Source organism: Pygocentrus nattereri, chromosome 8 (assembly GCF_015220715.1).
Source record: "Pygocentrus nattereri isolate fPygNat1 chromosome 8, fPygNat1.pri, whole genome shotgun sequence".
NCBI lineage: Eukaryota > Metazoa > Chordata > Actinopteri > Characiformes > Serrasalmidae > Pygocentrus > Pygocentrus nattereri.
The window spans coordinates 13,701,121-13,721,693 of record NC_051218.1 but is presented as its reverse complement, the minus strand read 5'-3'; the positions used below and the strand labels follow the sequence as shown (position 1 = coordinate 13,721,693).

Below are 20,573 nucleotides of genomic sequence, written 5' to 3'. Positions count from 1 at the left end.
AGCAAGCTTTTTCCTGGCTAGGTTAAGTTCATTCATGAGCTTTCACTTTTTAATGAATATTGTACTCATTCAAATGTCAATAACTGATTGAATTCTTTCAGCCCTACTACATAAGCAAACTTCTACATCCAGTTGTAAAATACTAGTTGCGATTAGTTGACACTGTGGTACAGCAATCTGGCGCTCCACTTCAAATTCTCAGTGATTTTAAACCAGTCAGTGATTTAAAAACTATTTACCTACACAAAAAACTCGAGTTCTGTATCATTCTGACTAATTGGACAGTCGATTTTCCATGCCTGTCCATACAGTGACTACACACGAGGAACAAGACAGGAAGAAAGAAAAGAAAGGAGAGAGATGTTGATCTCAGAGCGAGCGTATTCTGAACCTGTCCGCTCGCTTGGCTTATTCTAATCTGTTTCATTATGCGGGAGATGAAGCTTGCAGAGAGTGAGACAGCACAGCCAGCCTTCCAGCTTCAACTCCTCACAGACAGGTGGACAGGCGGTCAGGTAGACAGACAGATTCGCGCACACCCTCTGACAGCCAGCTCTATCACTTGAGTGGTGTCAAGCTGGGCCGAATTGCCTGGATTTTATTTGGCGAATGGAAAACGTTTCAGATATGGTATTTGAATAGATAGACTGAAATATGGATTTGAACATTCAATTTATTTGATGCAGTGATGTCAAAGAGCATTTGTGAAATAAACTGCATGCTTTGCATAGTCCAAATATGGCTTATACAACTGATACAGCCATGTGTGACTGCATTTTACACATGAAAGGACACAAAAATCACCCAGACGACCTTCTTCTTCACACATACTCTACACCTCTTAATTTCTGAGGAGACAACAAAAGAGCTGCGCTGCCCCTGTCCCTTCTGTTTTGGCCTGTTCTATTTTAGATTCTGACTAGATTGGCCTTCAGCCCTTTTTCCCACTTTATCTGGAGAGTAACAAATCCTGACTGGCGAGGATGACCGGACAGATGGTTTTCAGCCCAACTGAACGACCATGTAGGAGAAACAGAGCATAGCCGCAATGTTTCTACACTGCAGCCACACACTATTATCTGCTCAAAACACTCACTGAAACAAAGAATCATAATGTGTGTTTATGCATGTGCATGGCTATGTTTGGGTTTGTGTTTGTTTCCTCCTGTGTGTGGAATTCTGTTTGTTTTTGTTTCTGAGACATATTTAATAATCCTCCATCTCAGCATGAGTGTGCAGAGGTTTGTGTATCTGTGTGTGTATTAGGGTGTGCCATATATTGTTTGTATCATTTTCTCATATTCTTTTGCAGTACTGATATTATATGGTGCAATATTTAAATGAGGCCCCCACTTAATTTGAAAGTTATTCAAGATTATTATGTAGATAATAAAAAAAAAATCTACAAACATTTCCATCGTCAACTTTTTGTTTTCAGTGACACCACGTTATGTCCAATTAGGGCTGAAAGTTAGTAAGAAAAAAGTAAGTCTGGAAGCATTTTCTTAGAATGAAGGATAAAGCAGTCACATAAAACAGGGTTTCTAAATCTTTTGGACACTGTCTGGTGGTCCTCAGGCCTACACTGAGGAGGAGCCAATGGTTCTTAGTTCGTAGATGGTGACGGCATTTTATGTCATAAACTTTAGTGAAAAAAATACTTGACTTGATTAAAAGAAAGAAAAATGAAAAGGTTTCAAACAATATTAACATCGTTTTTTGTGTCTCCCCTGACATTTCACTTGTCCTCATGCTGCATATTGCTCTGCTTTGCAGCAATATTTCCAGCAATTACTGGCTACAACATTCCTAATTCCAACAATACATAAAAAAATAACTAAACAAAAAACTTTAATAATGTTAGATAAGGAAGAAAAACAGGTCAGTAGAGTGCTCTGCCTTTCAGAATCCAATTAGTAAACATGCATTTAAAACAGCCTAATGTTGTGATCAAGAAGGCACAGAGAAATCTATTTAGCTTAATTTCATTTGCCTCCAAAAATGAAATCAAACAGCTGAATTAAAACAGGTTGTTTAGTCAATATTATTTTTATTATTAATTAATGATTATTTAATTATTTATTGTACTTTGTCATTTATTATTATTCTTTTAGCTGCTGTTCAGGTCATAATTCCCAGGTTTTCTTTGTCCACACATGAGAAATCTTTTTTTTTGCCCCCTGTGGGCCTCAAAATTTGCAAGTCTAACTTCCCTTTCCACACAAGCACAGCATTACTTACAACCGGCAGAAAACAAAACATGCTAGTGTTGATTCTGAAGCAGCAGAATGGTCAGTAAATGGTACTTTTTCCTTCCTGTCTGTTCTGACAAAGCAAACTACTGCCTGAGGATGCGCAATTTGCATTGTTAGTGATTTGTCAGAATGAGCTAATGTTACCTGCACATCACTTAAACTCACCATATTACATTACTAATCGGTTAATTAAAAGTATTTAACAGCTACTTCAAAAACTACTGACCACTCCTCAGCTTCCTGTCACACCGTTACATTCACTAGCCGGCTGTCCGTGTTTAATTAGCTTCAAAAACAACTCATTTTAGGAACTTTCACATGAAAAAATGCTGTCCGCTCATTCTGGAGACCTGTTTATATATGTATGTAATCTACATAGTTATTATCACTTATTTAGCTACTGCACAGATCTTACTGTAGCTCAAAATGATTGGAGGCTTAAACAAAGCTCATCATGGTAGCTTTCTATGGTAGTGATACTCTTGGTGAAGAGTACCTCAGTTTGCTAGAACATCGCCAAACATTTAATTGTTACAAGTACTAATATTTATAGACCATATTTAAGCTGATAAATCTATTATGGGTCTATTAATATTAGATGCAGCCCAATTGACTAGTCACACTTCTATATGTTTCTGTACATGATGTAAAGAGTGTAGGTCAGCAATGTCAAAGTAAACATGAATAAATAACTAAACACAATAATAGCGGTACTAATGTTTTTAAAGCATTTTCCTAGTTTGTTCCTTCAAATCAACTGCTTGTGTGGTGTATGTTGCTATGGCTGATTCTGTTTCTGTAGCTCCCTCATCCAAATAAAGCTTTTAAACAGTAGCAAGCAGAAAGTAACACTGTGCTTCATTCATATATCAGGGGTTCTCAATGATTTCCACAACAAGGCCCACAAAAGAAAAAATAGCTAAAAATGATCTTTTATTTCTCAAGTGCTGACACAGAAACCTTGAGAATTATGGCCCAAACAATAGCTCAAAACTCATCTTTCATCTTTCATATCACTCAAGTAGTATTTACAAGCAAAATAAACCACTGATGCTGGCAGTATCACTAATTCAGCACACTACGCTGGACAGTGCCCATGATAGAACTATGGATAAATAAACCAGTGGCAAACTAACAAAGGCAACAGCAAAGTGGAAAACCACAGTTCTCCTCAAAACAAGACAGAACAGAATGGTATGTAAGTAAGAGGACTATGATCACAGAGGAGATGGAACTGTTAGATACTGTATTTTTGCTCTTATGTTAGAATGAGTACTTTGTGATTCTTAGGTTATTCTTATTCTATAGGGTATATACAGTCAGGAAATCTGCTCTATTGTAAACTTAATAGCCTCATCCACCATTTAGGAGAAAGGACATTTCACAGCTCCTTGTCTATAGCCACAACACTCACTGCTGAATCATGTAAACTAGCTTCACAGCATAATGTCAAGAACTATATAAAATCCTTGCTGAACTAGCAGCCAGCAGAAGTCAATGATATAATGCACGTAGTGCTGACTCCCTGCTGGCCAGTGTACCTGCAAATAACCTACATTTTCATGCTGGCTGTGTTTAATGCAAAGTTCTGGAGAAACTCTGATCTAACAGAATGTACTGGTAAACTGTGTTCATCCTGTTTTGTACTTGTACAGCTAGAACTCAATGAACGGCTTTTTAAATAAAAAAGAGCTTTCTTTAGGGTCGGATTTCAGGACACTTTAGGACAAATGCAAATAATCGCATTTAACTACACAACAAAATGTGATTTGTCCCAGTTAATTACTTTAATCATTTGACAGCCCTAATGCACAACTCGTATCATCAAACAAAAGTGAATTAATAATGCAGACTAACTGTATTGCAGTATTTGGTATTTTTATCACACCGCAAGGCAAAACACATTTGCAATACAAAGCAAATTAATCACAGCACCATTATATGTCTATATAGTTCATCCCCAGTGTTTCTATATGTTGGGGCTGTGCTGGTTCTGCACTCCAGATATAGCCAGGGAGGCTCACATGCACAATCTCAGCATGTGTGTGCAAGCAGCTGACCTGTGTTATAGTGCTTGGTGCAGTAGCGCAGATCCTTCTCCTCCTTCAGGATAAACTGGGGTAATGTCAGTCCGTCAGCCACCTGCACTGCCCCCTTCTCATCCCACTCGAATATCAGATCATTCATCGTGTACCCAACTGTTAGAAAAAAGAGGAAAAAGAGAAAAAACATTAATATACTGCGTAATGGGTTGACATCCAGTTACTTTTACTGTAATAATTATGCCATTACTATACACTGGTTGTTGTTGTGTACAGGCTCTCTGTAATTAGGTTATAAGGCCAGCATTTCATTTATTTAATTTCTAGTCAAAGCAGCCATTTTTCAGTGTCAGGAAAAAAGCAGATATTTAACAGATAATTATACACAAACCTCAACAACTAAATATAATGTATTCTTTTCCATATTAAGTGTGTTCACCTTTGCCTTTATTATAGTATCTATTCTTTTTGGGAAACTTTCTTTCAGTTCAAAGAAATCTACAGGGATATTTTTCAGGCAAGTTCAGTTTTGTAAGTTGATTGCATTTTCTACTTACAATCCAAATAATCTGAATCGCATTGAGTGATTTTGAGGTCTGGACTCTGGGGAGGTCAGTCCATTGTTCTGAGACCTCCAGTAGCTTCTTTGTTTGATTTGCAAATATTCTTTTTGATTTTATTTTTTAAATCCAATTTCTTGGCAGCTACACATCCTTTCATACCCATAATGTTGGGTTGTCCTCTCACAGTGGAAGGATAGACAGAAACATCTGTGGATTTTTCAGACCTGACGAAAGAGTGGAGCTTGATTTTCTCCTCTTCCTCAAAGATGAAAGCGTGAAGTGCTATTTATCTGATAGTGACAGTTTTGCTGCTCTGTCAGGTCTTTTGCAGTTGTTAGGAATCCCAATTCCCAATATCATTTAAGAATTTTTGATCTCTGGTTTTGGACACTCCTGTTTTTAAATTTATTTTCCATTGACATTATTTTGAATGGTTCTTTAAAAGTGAGGTTAAGGTTAGGGTTAGGATTAGGGCCAGGATTAGGGCCAGGATTAGGTTCAGGTAAGGTTGGGTAAGGTTAGGTTTTGCGTAATGGAAGTAACAACAATACATTTACATAATGTAAGTAATGTATCAACAGAACATCTTCAAAATATTTACTATAGTGTATTCAGATGCTGCACTACGGTTACTTCATTGACATGTTGTTGATGTTTTACTGATAATCTGATAAGTGTTTATTAATCATCATAAACTGTTACCGAAATATATTCTGAAAAAATGGTCATTTTGACTGGAAATTAAATAATTGAAGAACAGTCTCTGATTTTGCAAAGTATGCATACAGTCAGTACCTATGATACACTCGAAAAAGTGCTCTGTTGCACAGTTTATCCTGAGAATAACTAAATTTGTCATACTGCCCACCCATAAGGCAAATACAGTGTGTTAACACTCAAGAGTAAAGGTGAATCTTATAATCTGGAATGATTAAAGCTCATAAAGGAGAGAACAAGCATCGCATAACCAATCACACTGAACAACTTCTGACATCGCTTTCTCGCACTAAGCACCAGATTGCTTGAATCTGCCGCACTCCTGAGAACAATAACTAAATAAAAATCTATAAGGGCAGGAGCAGCCAGTAGCCTGAGCTTGCAGCATTTCCCCACTGACTGCTGGATCTACTTGAAGGCAGGACTTAAATCACTGTGCTCTTCATCTCTTCCTACGAGCCAGCAAAGCATCCATCTCTGAGCCAGTGAATAAATCCTGGCTGGCTGGTCGTGAGGAGCAGGGTGTACTTACAGCTCTCCAGCTGCATTATACAGGTCTGCACATCCATAGGAAAATTCTTCAGGTCCATAGGGCAGGCCAGAACCAGTGTTATCCTGTTAATAACAAGAACATCACAGCTAAACTACAAAAAGCAAATTCAACATCAATCATCTTCTCGCAACAAGCCAGAATCTACACAACCAAATACTGAACAAAATGTAAGCAATGGTAAAACATCTAATTAGCAAAATTCTCCACTTACTTCAAAAGAAGTCCCTCAGTCAAGACATGTTTGGTCTCCAAATTTTGCTTCTTTAGTTTAGAGCTGGAGCGTTACTAACAAACACTAGAAGTCAGTACCCAAATGTTTTTTTTAATACAAACTTCTCAATCTAGTCAAAGTCTTCAGTAAGGTTGTTCAGACTTGATGGTTTGGTTGATTTAGAGCACAGTATGATATATAAAAATGAACAAAACTTCACCATGTAGGCAGCCACTTCAGACAACAGGCATTGTGCCTACTCACATACACAGGTACATGGGCACTAGATTACATTTGAGATTTCTGTTTATTTTCCTTTTAATTTTATATAAATACCTATTAATCTTGATTTTTTTTAAGCTGAAGCAAGAAGTTTATGAATAGAAATAAAAGATGAATGATAATAGTGCAAGTAATTTGTAGTGTCCTTATGCCTGTGTGACATGGGCACATACAAAGGAGCGTTAGAATACGGCACAACACCTGCTGTCTATAAAGGCTGCATGCTGCATACAACTACACAGTGAAGTTTTCTTGATTTTATATTGTTCATACTGTGTCTTAAACCACTCTGACTAGTCTGCATGGCCTGGACATGGTTTAAGAAGCTTGAGTTGAAGTTTTAGGGATATATTTCCAGGAAAGATTTGGGTGACTATTGACCTCTAGTGTTTGTTAGTAAAGTGATCCTCATAGCTTCAGCATTTTTGAAGCAAAATCTAGACAGCAAACACGTCTTAGCTGAATGACTACATCTTTTTTTTTCTCTGTGTATTATTATTATTATTTTTTCTTTTACAAAACTTAATAATGACAACTTTCACAGATCCAAATGAACCGTTTCAAGAAAATGAGAAAAGCACAGTACAAAACCTGACAAAGCAAAATCAAATCACCATAAAACATCCTCTTCTACTTAAATATGAATGGGGGATGTTTTGAAAGTCCACACTCTCAATAGCAAAGCTTATTTCAGAAAAAAATGACTAGTATCAAATAACAACAGCCTTTTGTTATTGCAGCTTCTAAGGGTTAAGCATAAGCCGAGGCTTATTTACAATCTTCCAACATCTAGTTTTGGTGCAAAAATGAGTTTGAGGCAGTGCACTTCACAAATATACTGTTCTGTCCATCTTGTGATAGCAACACCATGGCAGGATAACGGTTATTTACCAGCGATTTTCACTCAAAGTGTGTGTCACGACTGTCGCAATTTAAAGTTCATAGCCGAGGCCAAACTGAACTGAAGGGTTCATTTGATGGTGTCAAGTTAAGAGATGAGCAAGCACTAGCCTCTACACAAAGCTATTCATTACCCTCCTGTCCTCCAAGCCCTATTTAACGCTGTGCTGCGGGACAGATGAGATCTAAAATCAATCTGGAAATTGGAATGGACTATTTGCTGTTTTTAGAAATGCATAGGCTATTACCTATTTGTCTTAGCTTTATTACAAAACATGAAACACGATACAAAAAATAAGCCTCAAGTGCTACAGCCTAAATAAACAATTCATGTAAATCTTCTAATACAACACTTTTTTTTACCTTATGCTATATAACACGTTCCCGTTCTTGGAGATCCGCAGTAACTTGTTGTCAGTGGTGACCTCGTGGAAATTGGCTCCTTTTTCATTGGCGAAGAAGAGATCAGGCTTCCAAATGGAGTCCAACATGGAGGGGTCCAGGTCGAGCGAGTCGTCGGGGTATTCGCTGTAGGCCAGCCGCGGGTCATTCCACTGCTGTCTTAGGAAAATGTTCACTCTGTAATCCTGTGACACATAAGCGTAGCAATGTCAACAGAACAAAGGTGAGAAGAGCACAGCATGTCCTCCACATGCTCTCTGCTAGCATCAGCACTGCCAGTCTATGCTGCTGCTTTTCAGCACATTCTACCCGTATAGTAGGACTGCACAATATAGACAAAACACTATTTTACTATTTATATTTGTACGGCTAAATACTGCAATATACCGTGCAATATATTAAAAACAGAGGTGAATCCTCTCTTTAAATTGTTAAAGACTAGTCTACATTATTCAGACCAAAATTACAGTCTTAAAAACAAAGGTTCCTAAATTGGTCTTGGTTTGGATGTATGGTTCTAGGAACAACCTTCATGTATAGATACTGTTGTAGTACTCTATACTCAGGTCTTGTTATCTTGAGACCACAAACTTTTTACTCTGTCTTTAGCTCAATTTTATTTTATATTCATCATCATCATCATCATCATCATCATCATCATCATCATCATCATACGTAGTAAGATTCTTATTAAGTGATGTTAGAAACAAAAAGGTCAAGATCCTGAAACGCTAAATGGAAAACTGTTCAATTAGGGTTTTTGTCCTGTGGTATCTAGGTAGATACAGCTCTCTCACTGGTTACAGCTTCAGGAGCTAGACAAAGGGCTGTACGCATTACCTTAATATAGCACACATATGCCTATGAAATGTCCAGATATATAGGAAGTGACAATGGAATCAACCAAACACGTTTTGATTTCCAAAGGGTCATGGTCACTCTATGCCTCCTGGTAGTCCTAGATGCATCACTCATTGTCAAAGCAAGCAGTAGTTAGGGGTTTCAGTCAAATGTTACCAGTGAAAAACAGCAGAAAAGGCTCTATACCAGGACTGTTTTATGAGGGAGTCACTGTAAAAGTGCAACATACATGGTCAAACATATGGAAATGTCTGTTGCAAGGCCCATGTCTTCTTTTACACGGTTCAAATGTCCCTGTTCAGTCTAGAACTATACTTCAGTATAGAAATCTTAAAGGGAACTAGCAGAATGAGCATCATTGTAGTGCATTGTTGTAGCATCATCATGGATTTGGAAAGGGATTTGACTTTTATGACCTGAAATAAAAGCCTGGCTCTAATAGTTGCGGTTCACCACTACATTAAACACATTAAGATCAAGAAGAAGGGACAAATATATTTTAACCATATCATGATCTCCTTCTAAAAGTTAGATTGGTTTATATTATCATTAATATTATTATTATTACTACGACATAATTTTATATTCTCATTGAACTGACTACAAAATAATTTTTATTCCTTTCTTTATTTTGTTGTTACATTCTTTAAAAACTGTTGAACTGGTCTTGATCTTGTCTCACTCTTAGCTGCTACAAAGTTTGGAAGCTGACCCTGTTTGCCCAGGTCTCGGTCGTGATTTTAAACTTAAAAAGATATTAAAATTTAAAAAGGCTCTTCACATTTATATGTACTTCTCACTCCAAGCTTCTTTAGGGAACCAAATGTTCATTAAAATGCCTTTTTGGCATTTTATTTTAAGAGCATATTTGTGTCTGCTGGACTGTGGGAATGTATTCATTCACCCACAGAAACTCATCTTGAGCTATGATTCAGAATGCTCACAGCGCACAAACTAATTTTTGTGTCTGAGCAAATCTGCACACTGCAGCCTTTCTGGGATATCAGTATGACAAAAGCCAGTGTTATTATGATTAACAAACAATACATAGTGCAGTTCCATCATTTGGCTAAATGCGATTCGAATGAGTCAGGGCGTTTCCTTCCAAATATAATTTAGAATAATCAATATTTGTGAAGATAGGCCTGCAAAATGTGAGCTGTGTAAAAACTGACCCCATAAAAGCAGCAGCACTTCACTCCCAAAATCGTGACTGCCAGTCGTGACTGTGAGCTTCTCTGAAAAACAGTCATGCAGTTCTATCATTTCTTGGAGATCATTAAACTGTCTGGGCAGTAACGCACCTCTGGGTGACTTATCAGCGCTGGAGGAAATATACCAGGTGACCTTTGTGATGGCAATCAGCCACAACATTCCAGAGCAATTATATTAATGTGAGGTGACCCTTTAGTCTGGCAAATTACAAAATATTTTGACGGAGGAGAATCATCTGTTTCAGGTTATTAGATTTACGTCTCGGAAAGAACAATCGCTACAGCACAGTCGGAGTAGCAGTCTTTATTGATTTCACCATGTCAATATTTTTCTCTTCTAAGAAACAACCCATGCCCGCTGTAAAATAACAATCAACTTCTACATAATAAATATACAGAATATGTCCACTGGAAAAATAACGGTGCAGCACAGCAAGCTAGTGGTGCACATTTCCTATAATGTTATGGCCTCAGGTGATTTCTCGGGTGCTCTGTTTGCCTGCTCTATCGTCCGTATTGTTTTAGGAGCATGCTAGATTACACGAGCTTCACAGGCCACTGTAAATCGTTCTCTCTAGTCAACTACGGTTACCTGACATTCATTACTACAGCCAATCTCTGGACAGAGAACAGTGCGCCTAAAGTGAAAGGCTACCCTTCAAAGGCAGAGCTATTTTCCAACAGAATGATCTAGCAAACAAGCAGAGAGTGGGCACACATTCATCAGCACAAACTAAAGGGGGAAGTAAAAAAAAAAGAATTCATATTTCCCTCTATGATTTCTCCAGGCTAAAGAGACTGATTTATGACAACAGCCCACACATAATGTGATTCAAGCCCAAGGCCAGATCCCTTCCTGACGGTGACATATTAGAAAAAGTTTGGCTGTTCACATGAGTCTGCCACGACTAACTCCACTAACAAATGGCAGACTTTCTTGGATTTATGAGCTCACTCTCTAACCTCCTCTAGAAAATGAAGAGCCGGTGAGCTAATTAAATAGCCACTCACCACTCCCCTGGGCATCGTACCTTCAAAACGGCATAAACAATTAGGACAGGCGTGGTCCAGGGGGGATTGCTGGTCCCAGCAGTGGCCGGAGCTGGGCGGATCATTACAGCATGAAAGATTGTTCTCAGCAAGCTTATAAGCACTAAAGATTTATTGACGTCATCCTGGTTGTGAGCATCTCACCCCACTCCTTTGGCCGGCCTCTCTCACGGGTCTGAACGCGAGTGCCGGCCACTCGGATCAATTCCACTAGCTGTGGTGGAGAAAAGGAGTGGAAAATGCTGCATTTGTTCTGCATGAGCTGCTCCTGCAGGCCACAGCAGTTTCTGGGCTGCTCAGTAGCAGGGTTTGGCGTCCGAGATTCTTGTATAGACCTCCTGGAGAACATTTGAAAGGACTGTGAAGTGCTCGTAATAGGGTGTGAATAGATATCAGCAGGCGTGCTTCATCACCTCCCTTTGTACCCTTAAGTAATATAGGGTGTTCTGTGTACAGTTCATCCGACAACCTAGCAGGGGAAGTTGTCGGACTGCATGTGAATCAAAAGCATGAGCGTTTTAAGGCAATGCCAAGTCAGCTCTTGCGTGTATGAGTGTGAAAACGCACTCACACACTGTGCGTGCTTAATCAAACATTCAATAAAACAGCAATGTGACACCACAGCCTATAGGCAAAGGTTTCAAAGGCATTCAAGCTGCTGCCAGCATCCTTTCTCAATTTCCTTTAGAATTCAGGCAAAATGTATGCAATGGCATAAGTAATTCCTGCTAAGTAAGAATTGTTTTTTACAGTCTGTGCAAAAGTCAGAGACCACCTTTCATTTATTTTATTTCCAGTCAAAACTACTAAGTCATTAAGAAGAAGTTACTCATTTTGTTTTTCTGGAGATATTTCTCAGAAGATAGAAACTAAAGTCAAAGGAAAAAATATGAAATGGATGACAGAAAAAAAAACAGGAGTTTGTGAAACTAGAGTTCAAAAATTTATTAAAAGTTGGGACCAGCAGAAACCGTGCAACACCTGGTAGACACCACAACTGTTCCTCTCAGATAAACAGTACATAAAGCTTTCATCTCTGAAAGAGAGAAGAGAAAATCAAGTTCCACTCTCACAGGTGTTTCTGTCCATCCTTCCACTGTGAGAAGACAACTCGATGCCATGGGTCTGAAAGGATGTGAAGCTGTTACTTGGCAAGAAAAAAGATTTAAAAAAATTTGCACTAGAATACTAAAATGACATTTGAAATGAGGAGCAAGGTTAAGGGATTACTTGGATCATAAGAAGCAGAAAATACAACCAACTTCTAAGACTGAACTGAACAGAGTCCTGCAGATTTTTTTAAAAACTGAAAGCAGATTACATGGTTACATGATTTCTTATTTCAGTTATAACACGAAATGGTTGTGAATACACTGCCTGATGCCTAAGCAGGTTATTAAAGTTTTTAAATTTTCATTTGGTTTTTTATTTTTAGAATTTTTAACTGCTCATTTTTTGTTGTATTAATAGTTTCGGTTAATTCTAATGACCCTGCATCTGAGACTTTGTTTTACAATAGTTTTGAAATAAAGTTTTGGCCTTTGAAGCACATGCTGGGCTGTGAGAGAAAATAGTCCCAAAGGAAAATAATTTTTTTCTTATGTTCCACTATTTTACCATCATCAACATTACATATAAAAACTCATGTCAGAAGTCGCTGGTGGTTCTGGTGGTAAATATAATCCATTTGTGTTGTAGACAAGTTGACTCTTGGTTCCTATCGCCACCACTATAAAGACAGAGTAAGTTTCTCTACAATTACCCATTTGACATTAGACCACTGTAAATGACTTCATTCACATCTCAACGATTTAATCATACAGATATTTGGAAAATGGCAAATTTGGCTAGAAACTGCATGGAAAAATGGAAGATGTAGGGTTGTTCAATTTACAAATATGCAGTTTGCAAATATGCAAAACTGACTTATATTTCTTTTCTGAACATGTTTAAATCGTGTAATTCGGCTAGTCTGTCATCTTAAGAAGAATAAAAGTAGTTATGTTTTATTAGCCAGAAATGGAAAATCCTGCCTCTTTGGTACAGTCTCCAGGACAGAAAACAGTCACTGTGGAATCATACATACAGCATACTACACATCTTTTCCCTCGTTTTGGAAGATTTACTGTGAATCTGGACAGCACTCTACATGGTGAAGGTAACTGAAACCTATCAAATGTCAGTCAGAGTTAGAGGTAGTCTGTTTACATGCCATGTTTCAACAAGTTTAGCTTTTTATTTGCTGGTAATATCGAGCAAAACAAAGTCTAAATGCTAATGTAAACTATTATTCACTGGCTATGTTAGCGGTCTTTAAATGTCTTTTAAATATCATTGTGCAGGCTGGCAGATGAAGCCCTCATCCAGGGATCCATTGAGGTGACCACAGTGGGAATCAAATGCCAGTGATAAACCAGACAACATTAGGCTTGTCCTCGAGGGTCAGGTGGCGTTGCAGGAACTGGACTGCATTAGCTGCTGCCTTGTTGTTTGGCCTAATGTGTGCTTTGAACCTAAACTACCCTCCTGAACTCAAGTACACCTTCAAAGTGCTTTAGAAGATTGTCATGGAGCTAGAAGGCAACACACTGTCCAAGAAAGCCCAAGTCCTTTAAAACAGACTTTATCAGTGAACTGTTGTGTTTTGGAATCAAGACATGTTGATTTAATAGATAATAACTGAATATACTTTACATGAAAGAAAAGCTTTACATTAATATCAAAACATCATGTTGGTTTAACAATTGAAAATTTAGCGTGTAGAACGTGATTACATCATTTTGAACAAACATGACTTTTATATATGTAACTGATGTACAGGTATCTTTTTCAGTGAGGTGTGGTCTATGACTTTGCGCAGTGCTGCATTATGTTTTACATAAATATTAGACTCACCATTGTTGTTTCAGCAATGGATCCAAAACTGTTAATAAAAATGTTGCATGTTACGTTCACAGGGGGGCCTGTGGGAAAAAAAGCAAAAAAGACATATTAGCCAGGCAGGATGTAATACTAGTCAAGCTAACAATAACAAATTAACCCCATATGCTCAGTTAGACTTTATGCAACATTTGATATCAAGTTTACAATTATCATAACTTACCTGCTTGTTTCTTTTGGCGCTTAAGACATGCAAAAGTCAATTTCAATACCATTAACAGTCTAAACTATAGACTACAGTCATTAACCTTGAAATGCATAATTTACCAAGGTGACACTGGCTAAAGGTGTTTTCCCTAAAAATAAAGACAGTCTGTTGTCAGATAAGGAAAGATACTTTGTGAACAGACAAGCTAAAATAAATTCCTCTCAGAGGACAGCCTCAAGGTTAGAGACAATAACGCAATGTTGAGGTGACCCTCCTCGGTGGGCCGGAATACCTGCTAGTACAAGCATTAATAAGATTAGACCATGGCACGAACAGACTTCCAGTGAAACCTGAGAGGGCATTGCTGTAAACAAGCCAGCCATTATTCTTTACACGAGTTGTGAGGTCCATGTCTATTGTATGATTGCCAAGATGCTTAAATATCAAAGGTCTTTCAAGGAGACAGAAGTGCTAAAGTGTATAACAGAACCCCTATGTTTGGAGCAGAAGAAGGAAAAGTAAAGATGCCATCACCTCTGTACTGCGGTATAAAACAGAGAGGGGATATTCAAAGTGACGCAGCGCTCACAACCTCATAAATACTCTGTCAAACTGCTCCACACTTCCGGAACGGTCACGCACAGGCCTGCTAAACAGCCTGTTGAAAATGCAACTCCGTTTCTGCCCACAGTCCAAAGCCATAGAGCATTTCACAGTGCTGAATAGGTAGATAATCAGCGCAGTTTTAATCACTTTTAGGCTTGCAAATTTCCTCTATGATATAAAAGTATATACCCAGTGGAAGTTATTATCTTGGTATGCAACTTAAAGTTATCCATTATAAGGCTTAATTTAAGTTTATGATGCAAGAGTTATTTTCAAACAAAATATCAGGATCCGCATGTTGTAAAAGAATAGTCCAGGGTTTTTCAGTCTAATCTCTGCAGAAGGCCATTAGAGCTAGATATATTTGTCTGAACTCGGCAGGACACAACATGTTCTTGCATCGTCCACTGAGGAGAAAAGACCTTGTTCAGATAACAACAGAGCCTCATCAGCAATCCAACATAATACTGACACTGTCTGCTTCATTTACTCATCCAACATGAATACCTACCAGTTTCCCATTGCTAATGTTAAATAATAAAAACATTTCCATTTTTTTATTATTCACATTTTGAATAATAAAGCATGTTTTCAAATTCAAACCTATTGATGTTGTGGACAGAATATATCAACAAGGTCCACAGGACGAATGTCTGTGATAAAAAGGATGTCAGGTAAATAACACAGTTCAGTTCAAGGAAAGTACAGTTTATTGCAGTCAAAAGAACATTTATATTTTATTTGTTTGACCAAAAGGATATTTTTTATGTTACTTATAATATGTTTTAGGATTAAACAGACGATGCCTAACATAATAGTTTGTCACTGCACATCATGAGTATGGAAAGTATGGAAAGTTTATCCAGACTAAAAAACGTTTGAGAAGTTTGTGAAAGCAAAGTGGAATTTTAACTTCATTCTGTTCAGACTATATTATGATGTCATTATTTTTATAGTCCTTTTTGTTGCATTTATATGGGATCTAATGATAGTCACTATTGTTGCTACATGCTAATTGAAGTGGCACTGTCATTAAAATCAAAAGGTTTTGGGAATGACGATGGGCCAGGGCAGAGAATTTTGTTGAGCTTGGTTTGGGTCAGGTCACGTTCAGACAAAATTTTGCTGGGCTCAGTTCAGTTTGAGACTCAAAACGTGATGATTGGGGTTGCAGACAGGAAGTTCTTAGGCTGTGTTCAGGTTCAGATAAAAAGAAATTTTGGGCCCGATTTAAGTTCTAACGGCAATGGTCAGTTGCTTTAAATACATGTTTAATAGAAACCAATGAGCAAGTGCTGAAGTAACCAACCACTGATTTCTGTTAGAAGTGCGTTTTGAGCCAATAGGTTTTCTGTTGCTCAGTTCAGGGAAACCTGCCGAAATTCTTGCCTGGGTGAATCGACCAAGCTCCACAAATGTGGCAGATAGAGATCAGGTTGAAAACCACTACATTATTCCTTTATGGCCACTCTGGTCTATATATGCACTGGGTGGCTCCATTGCTTGGAATAATTTATCTGGTCTTGACGTTCCTGGCTGCATGTGATGCAGTGCTATAGGGAGATGTAGCGTCCTCTCTGCCGCTGCAGTTCATTTGCCGGCCCCTCCAATGAGCAGAAGGGAAAGGGAGAGTGCTCATTAACTGTCAGGCTGGGGTGACTCACGGCCAGGAATGATTTGCTTTACCAGGCTTTTGCCAAATGATCTGCTGGGCTCTGCAAACAAAGCACTCCTGAACACAACACACTGAGAAAGGGCCGCAACAGTCAGCCCAAGTCGACATTTCTTTTTTTTTTGGTTGTGTTAGTGAATCAAATGCTCGTTTCAGCCCCATACCACCCCACACATTCTATGCACAAAATTAAGTAGTTAAGAAGCGTCACACGTTTCACTGCGCTTCTGTATATTGCGCCATCATAAACATGACACAGTCCCACTCTGATAGGGCTGCGCTGTCGTCCCCCACCGCCTCCCCTCTCTGGAAAAGAGCCAATCCAAAAGAGGGTGGCTTCTCGAAGCTTCTTCGATGGCTGCTACCAGCAAGCTGAGACAATTCTGTTCTTAAGAAGCTGAATGAAGACATTTGCAGATTCATTACTGAGATTATTTTTGTCACTTACAGGCAATAGATCACTTTTCCGGCTTCCCCCTGGGTGAATGTAACCTTCATGGGCTGCAGACAAATTACAGGTTTGCCCACAGATGCAAATGCAGAGGAGAGAGCAGCGAGCCTAGAGAGCAATTCACCATTTTATTAACCAATGCTGCAACTCAGCAGCATAGTGACTCGTTTATAGCTGCTCTCAGACCACACTGTCTCAGCCAAGTCATCAGTAGCTCTGTTGGCAGCAGAGAACTTTGAGAATGATGTCAACCCAACTCTTAGGCATTGATTTAAAGGGCCCATATAATGAAAAACAGAATTTTCTTTGCTGAAGACACTAACGTAGTATGTAAACACTGCTAAAGTTTCAATATGTACCATTCGCCGTCTAGTCTACACGGTCCATATATGGTAACTAAGCTGTTAAAATAGCCATTTGGAATTTGTTTTTGTGATGTCATATTATGTGATATAATAACTATTTATTTCATCATTGTAGGCATCTTAACCTTCAGCATTTTATCTCAAAATCAACCAAAAATATGATCATTTTACTGTGTTAGCCTACAGTATATTGCATGATAAAAACTACCCTCATAAAGGGGTTATGAATGGTTTAAAATGTTTATTTATGGTTAAATAGGTCACAGGACACACTAAAACTATTCATATGAAATTGGAACACATCTAAAAATGGCCAGCAGTGACCCTTCATGTCTGAAGAATAGGAATATCTGATGAAGCTGACAGGTTTAGTGCTGACTGATGAAGAAGAGAAAGTAAGATAAATGTGGGCTCATGATTTTGGCACGCAACAAGTCGCTCTTTCCCCATTTATTTATGTGTTATAACGTGTTTATAATTTAATTAATAGCCATTAATAAAGTAACTTTACAGCATTCATAGTATGTAAAAGTCTGAAATGTGTATTTGCTGGTGTGAAGCACTACAGAGTTTTACTCTGACGTGCTAAGTCAGGCTTTGTTAAGAGGGGCTTTAATTTTGTCACACTACAGCACATTGTAGAGAAACACATTTCACTTCATGTCGCCTTAAATAAACAAGTTTGCTCATAATACAATCATTCTTAATTATTATCTGTATTTTAGACCGACTGTGTCTAAGAAACAGTATTAATGGTGGATTAGTCACATCTGGCTGATACATGTTTGTCTTAATAAGGTCAGTATGAATGCCAGTACTAATCCAGTGCACTGGACTGGCGCATCACTAACATTTACATATATCCGCTGATCCAGCCCACAGCAGTTCAACTCTGCCTTTCACACTGAAGTTATAAAGACTGTTTCAACCTTGATTTTTGAACACAATAAAGGCAGCCAATCACAACAGAGCTCATATTACTTTTAAAGGCACAGCACCTTTAATAAAACCTGTTTAAATCTAAAGCATAAAATGGATGGGGAATGTTCATAATGGTCATAAAGCTGCACAATGTGAGTTGTGTGGGGAAGAATGTAAAATATGGGCCTTTTAAAGTCAGTTATCTAAGAGAACATTGTGTCCAAAGTGGTGTCCCCACACGACACCCCTCAAAAAAGCAAAGGGAACAAATTTATTACAATCAACAGGCACTCAAGATGCCTCCCGATAAGTGGCGCGCCACTGATGAAAATGCACCGTATAAATAAAGAAATCTTAATGATATTGCTTAGGCTAAAATTCCAGCTGCTCTCAGCAGAAACACAATGGCCAGGCCACATTAAATATTCATATCGCTTAGGCTGTACCTATAAGGTGTTGGCACGGCAACTTCACTTTTTATTACACTAATATACAATATATTGCCCTCACACAGACAAGTGGAGCGCTACTCACTCTGCCCTCTGTGAAGAAGAGGAGAAAGTGCTCTTCAGTCTCCTCCTCTACAAGTGCATAGTGCTGTATGTCAACAGTGGGGTAAATGTCAAGAGCCCTTTGCCGCTCTTCATGCATAAACGTCTGAGCTGACTCACAGTGTGCCTACTGGCACAGAGCGTTTTTCAATTTGCACCTCAATATAGAAGCTACTGTGATATAGAAAAAAAAATGTCAAGCTCCCAGTTGATCTAAAAGAAGGGAGAAAGTTCAAACTGAAGCTGCGAATAGCCCTGGTGGGTATTCACTTATACAGAAAAAAAAAACAAGCCAGAGAACCACATTTTCTCCACTGCATCAGCAAGCGTGGGATTTGGTGTTAACATGGGAGTATTCATAGTCATTTTCTACAGATTCCCACAATGTCATGGTGAACAGCTTTACAACTCCCCAGTGTGAAGTACAGAAAACCGCTTTATAATGCCTATGGATAAAATAATCCAGAGGAAAGAGATTCAAATAGCTTTCCTAACTAGCTCTATAAATACAACCAAATGAAAATAATCATTCTATTATTTGTAGTAACAGTACTGTGCAAGTTAGAGACCACCCTTCATTTATTTAATTTCCATTAAAAAAGGCCATTAAATACAAGTTATTCATTCGGGAGATATTTCTGAGGAGATTAACTGTAAGATAATCCACTTGCATGAGAAAAGGGAAAGTCAGCAAAAAAAACAGTCAAGGAGTGTCAGGAAATGATTAAAAGATACAGAGAAAATGGATCTCCTCATATCCATGCAAGACCTGGTAGACCACCACAACTCACCATTAAAGCTTTTGTCTTTGAGAGGAGAAAGTCAAGCTTCACACTTACTTCATATCTGAAAAAATCCACAGGTGTTTCTGTCCATCCTTCCACTGTGAGAGGACAAATCAACCCTGAGGCTGAGTCTGAAACTGTAGGTGTCAAGAATAGGTTACCGAGAAAAGGAAATTTTCGAATCAAACAAAGAAGCTGCTTTATGGACTGACCACCCACAGAATCCAGGCCTCGGTATCACTGAATGGGTTTGGAATTACTTGTGTTTAAAGATGCTTAAAAACTTTGGATAAAGCTTTGGAGATGTGGAAAAATGTCACTGTTTTCCTGACACTGAAAAAGAAATAACTTGTACTTAACGGAGCTTTTGTGGAAATTAAATAGATCAATGGTGTTCTCTGACTTTTTACATAGTACTGCACATGCAGCTAAAGTCCAGTTAGCTCATCAAACTAATCAAATGGGGAAAAAAGATCATTAGGTACCTTCAACTAATCTAAAATCAAAATAGCTTCCTTAAGTCCTTGCTTTGTAAATAACTAAGAACGCACAGTGATATCGGGATCATACAAACATCAGTACATATTTCCTTTAAAGAAAACAGTATTGGACAGAAGTTGATCCATTTACATTTGACCAGTATTTCAAACTAATATTTGATGTTTTTATTGTCCTCGTTTTTATGTGATGCTGGGCTGCTGTATAAAAATTCAGCTTTTTTATTTATTTTACTGGGCTATATAAAAAATGTTATTAAATGTACATTTCTCTGCAGTGCTAATTCAGATTGATGTAGTTCTAATTTGTATATTTTATAAACATTTATAAAGCAGCACTGGCAAATACAGCTTAAGTATTGGTCATCAACATTCTCCAATTCCTATACTGGTGCATTCCTAAAACAACCTAATCAAAAAAAAACCCTGGTAGATTAAAACTAAATAGCTTACCAAACAAGCTCTACAAACACAGTCAAATGGGGAAAAATAAGAAAAAAACACTGATTACTGTTCTCACACTGTCCTGACTGAAAATTTGAAGCACTTATGTATTTCTGCATTCCATTTATGCTTCCTTTAAGATT

The 20,573-nt window shown here is 38.1% G+C and overlaps 1 protein-coding gene across 2 annotated transcripts in view; it reads right to left on the bottom strand.

Annotated features, from left to right (window-relative positions):
• The window catches only part of glra1 (glycine receptor, alpha 1), a 73,760-nt gene that overhangs the window by 22,121 nt on the left and 31,066 nt on the right, over positions 1–20,573 (bottom strand). For both annotated transcript variants that reach the window (XM_017690047.2, XM_017690050.2), the window contains 4 exons: positions 13,946–14,013; positions 7,887–8,110; positions 6,110–6,192; positions 4,316–4,453 (listed from right to left, as the gene is read on the bottom strand). In XM_017690047.2, coding sequence (XP_017545536.1) covers positions 4,316–4,453; positions 6,110–6,192; positions 7,887–8,110; positions 13,946–14,013 — 513 coding nt within the window. The remainder of the gene's footprint in view (positions 1–4,315; positions 4,454–6,109; positions 6,193–7,886; positions 8,111–13,945; positions 14,014–20,573) is intronic.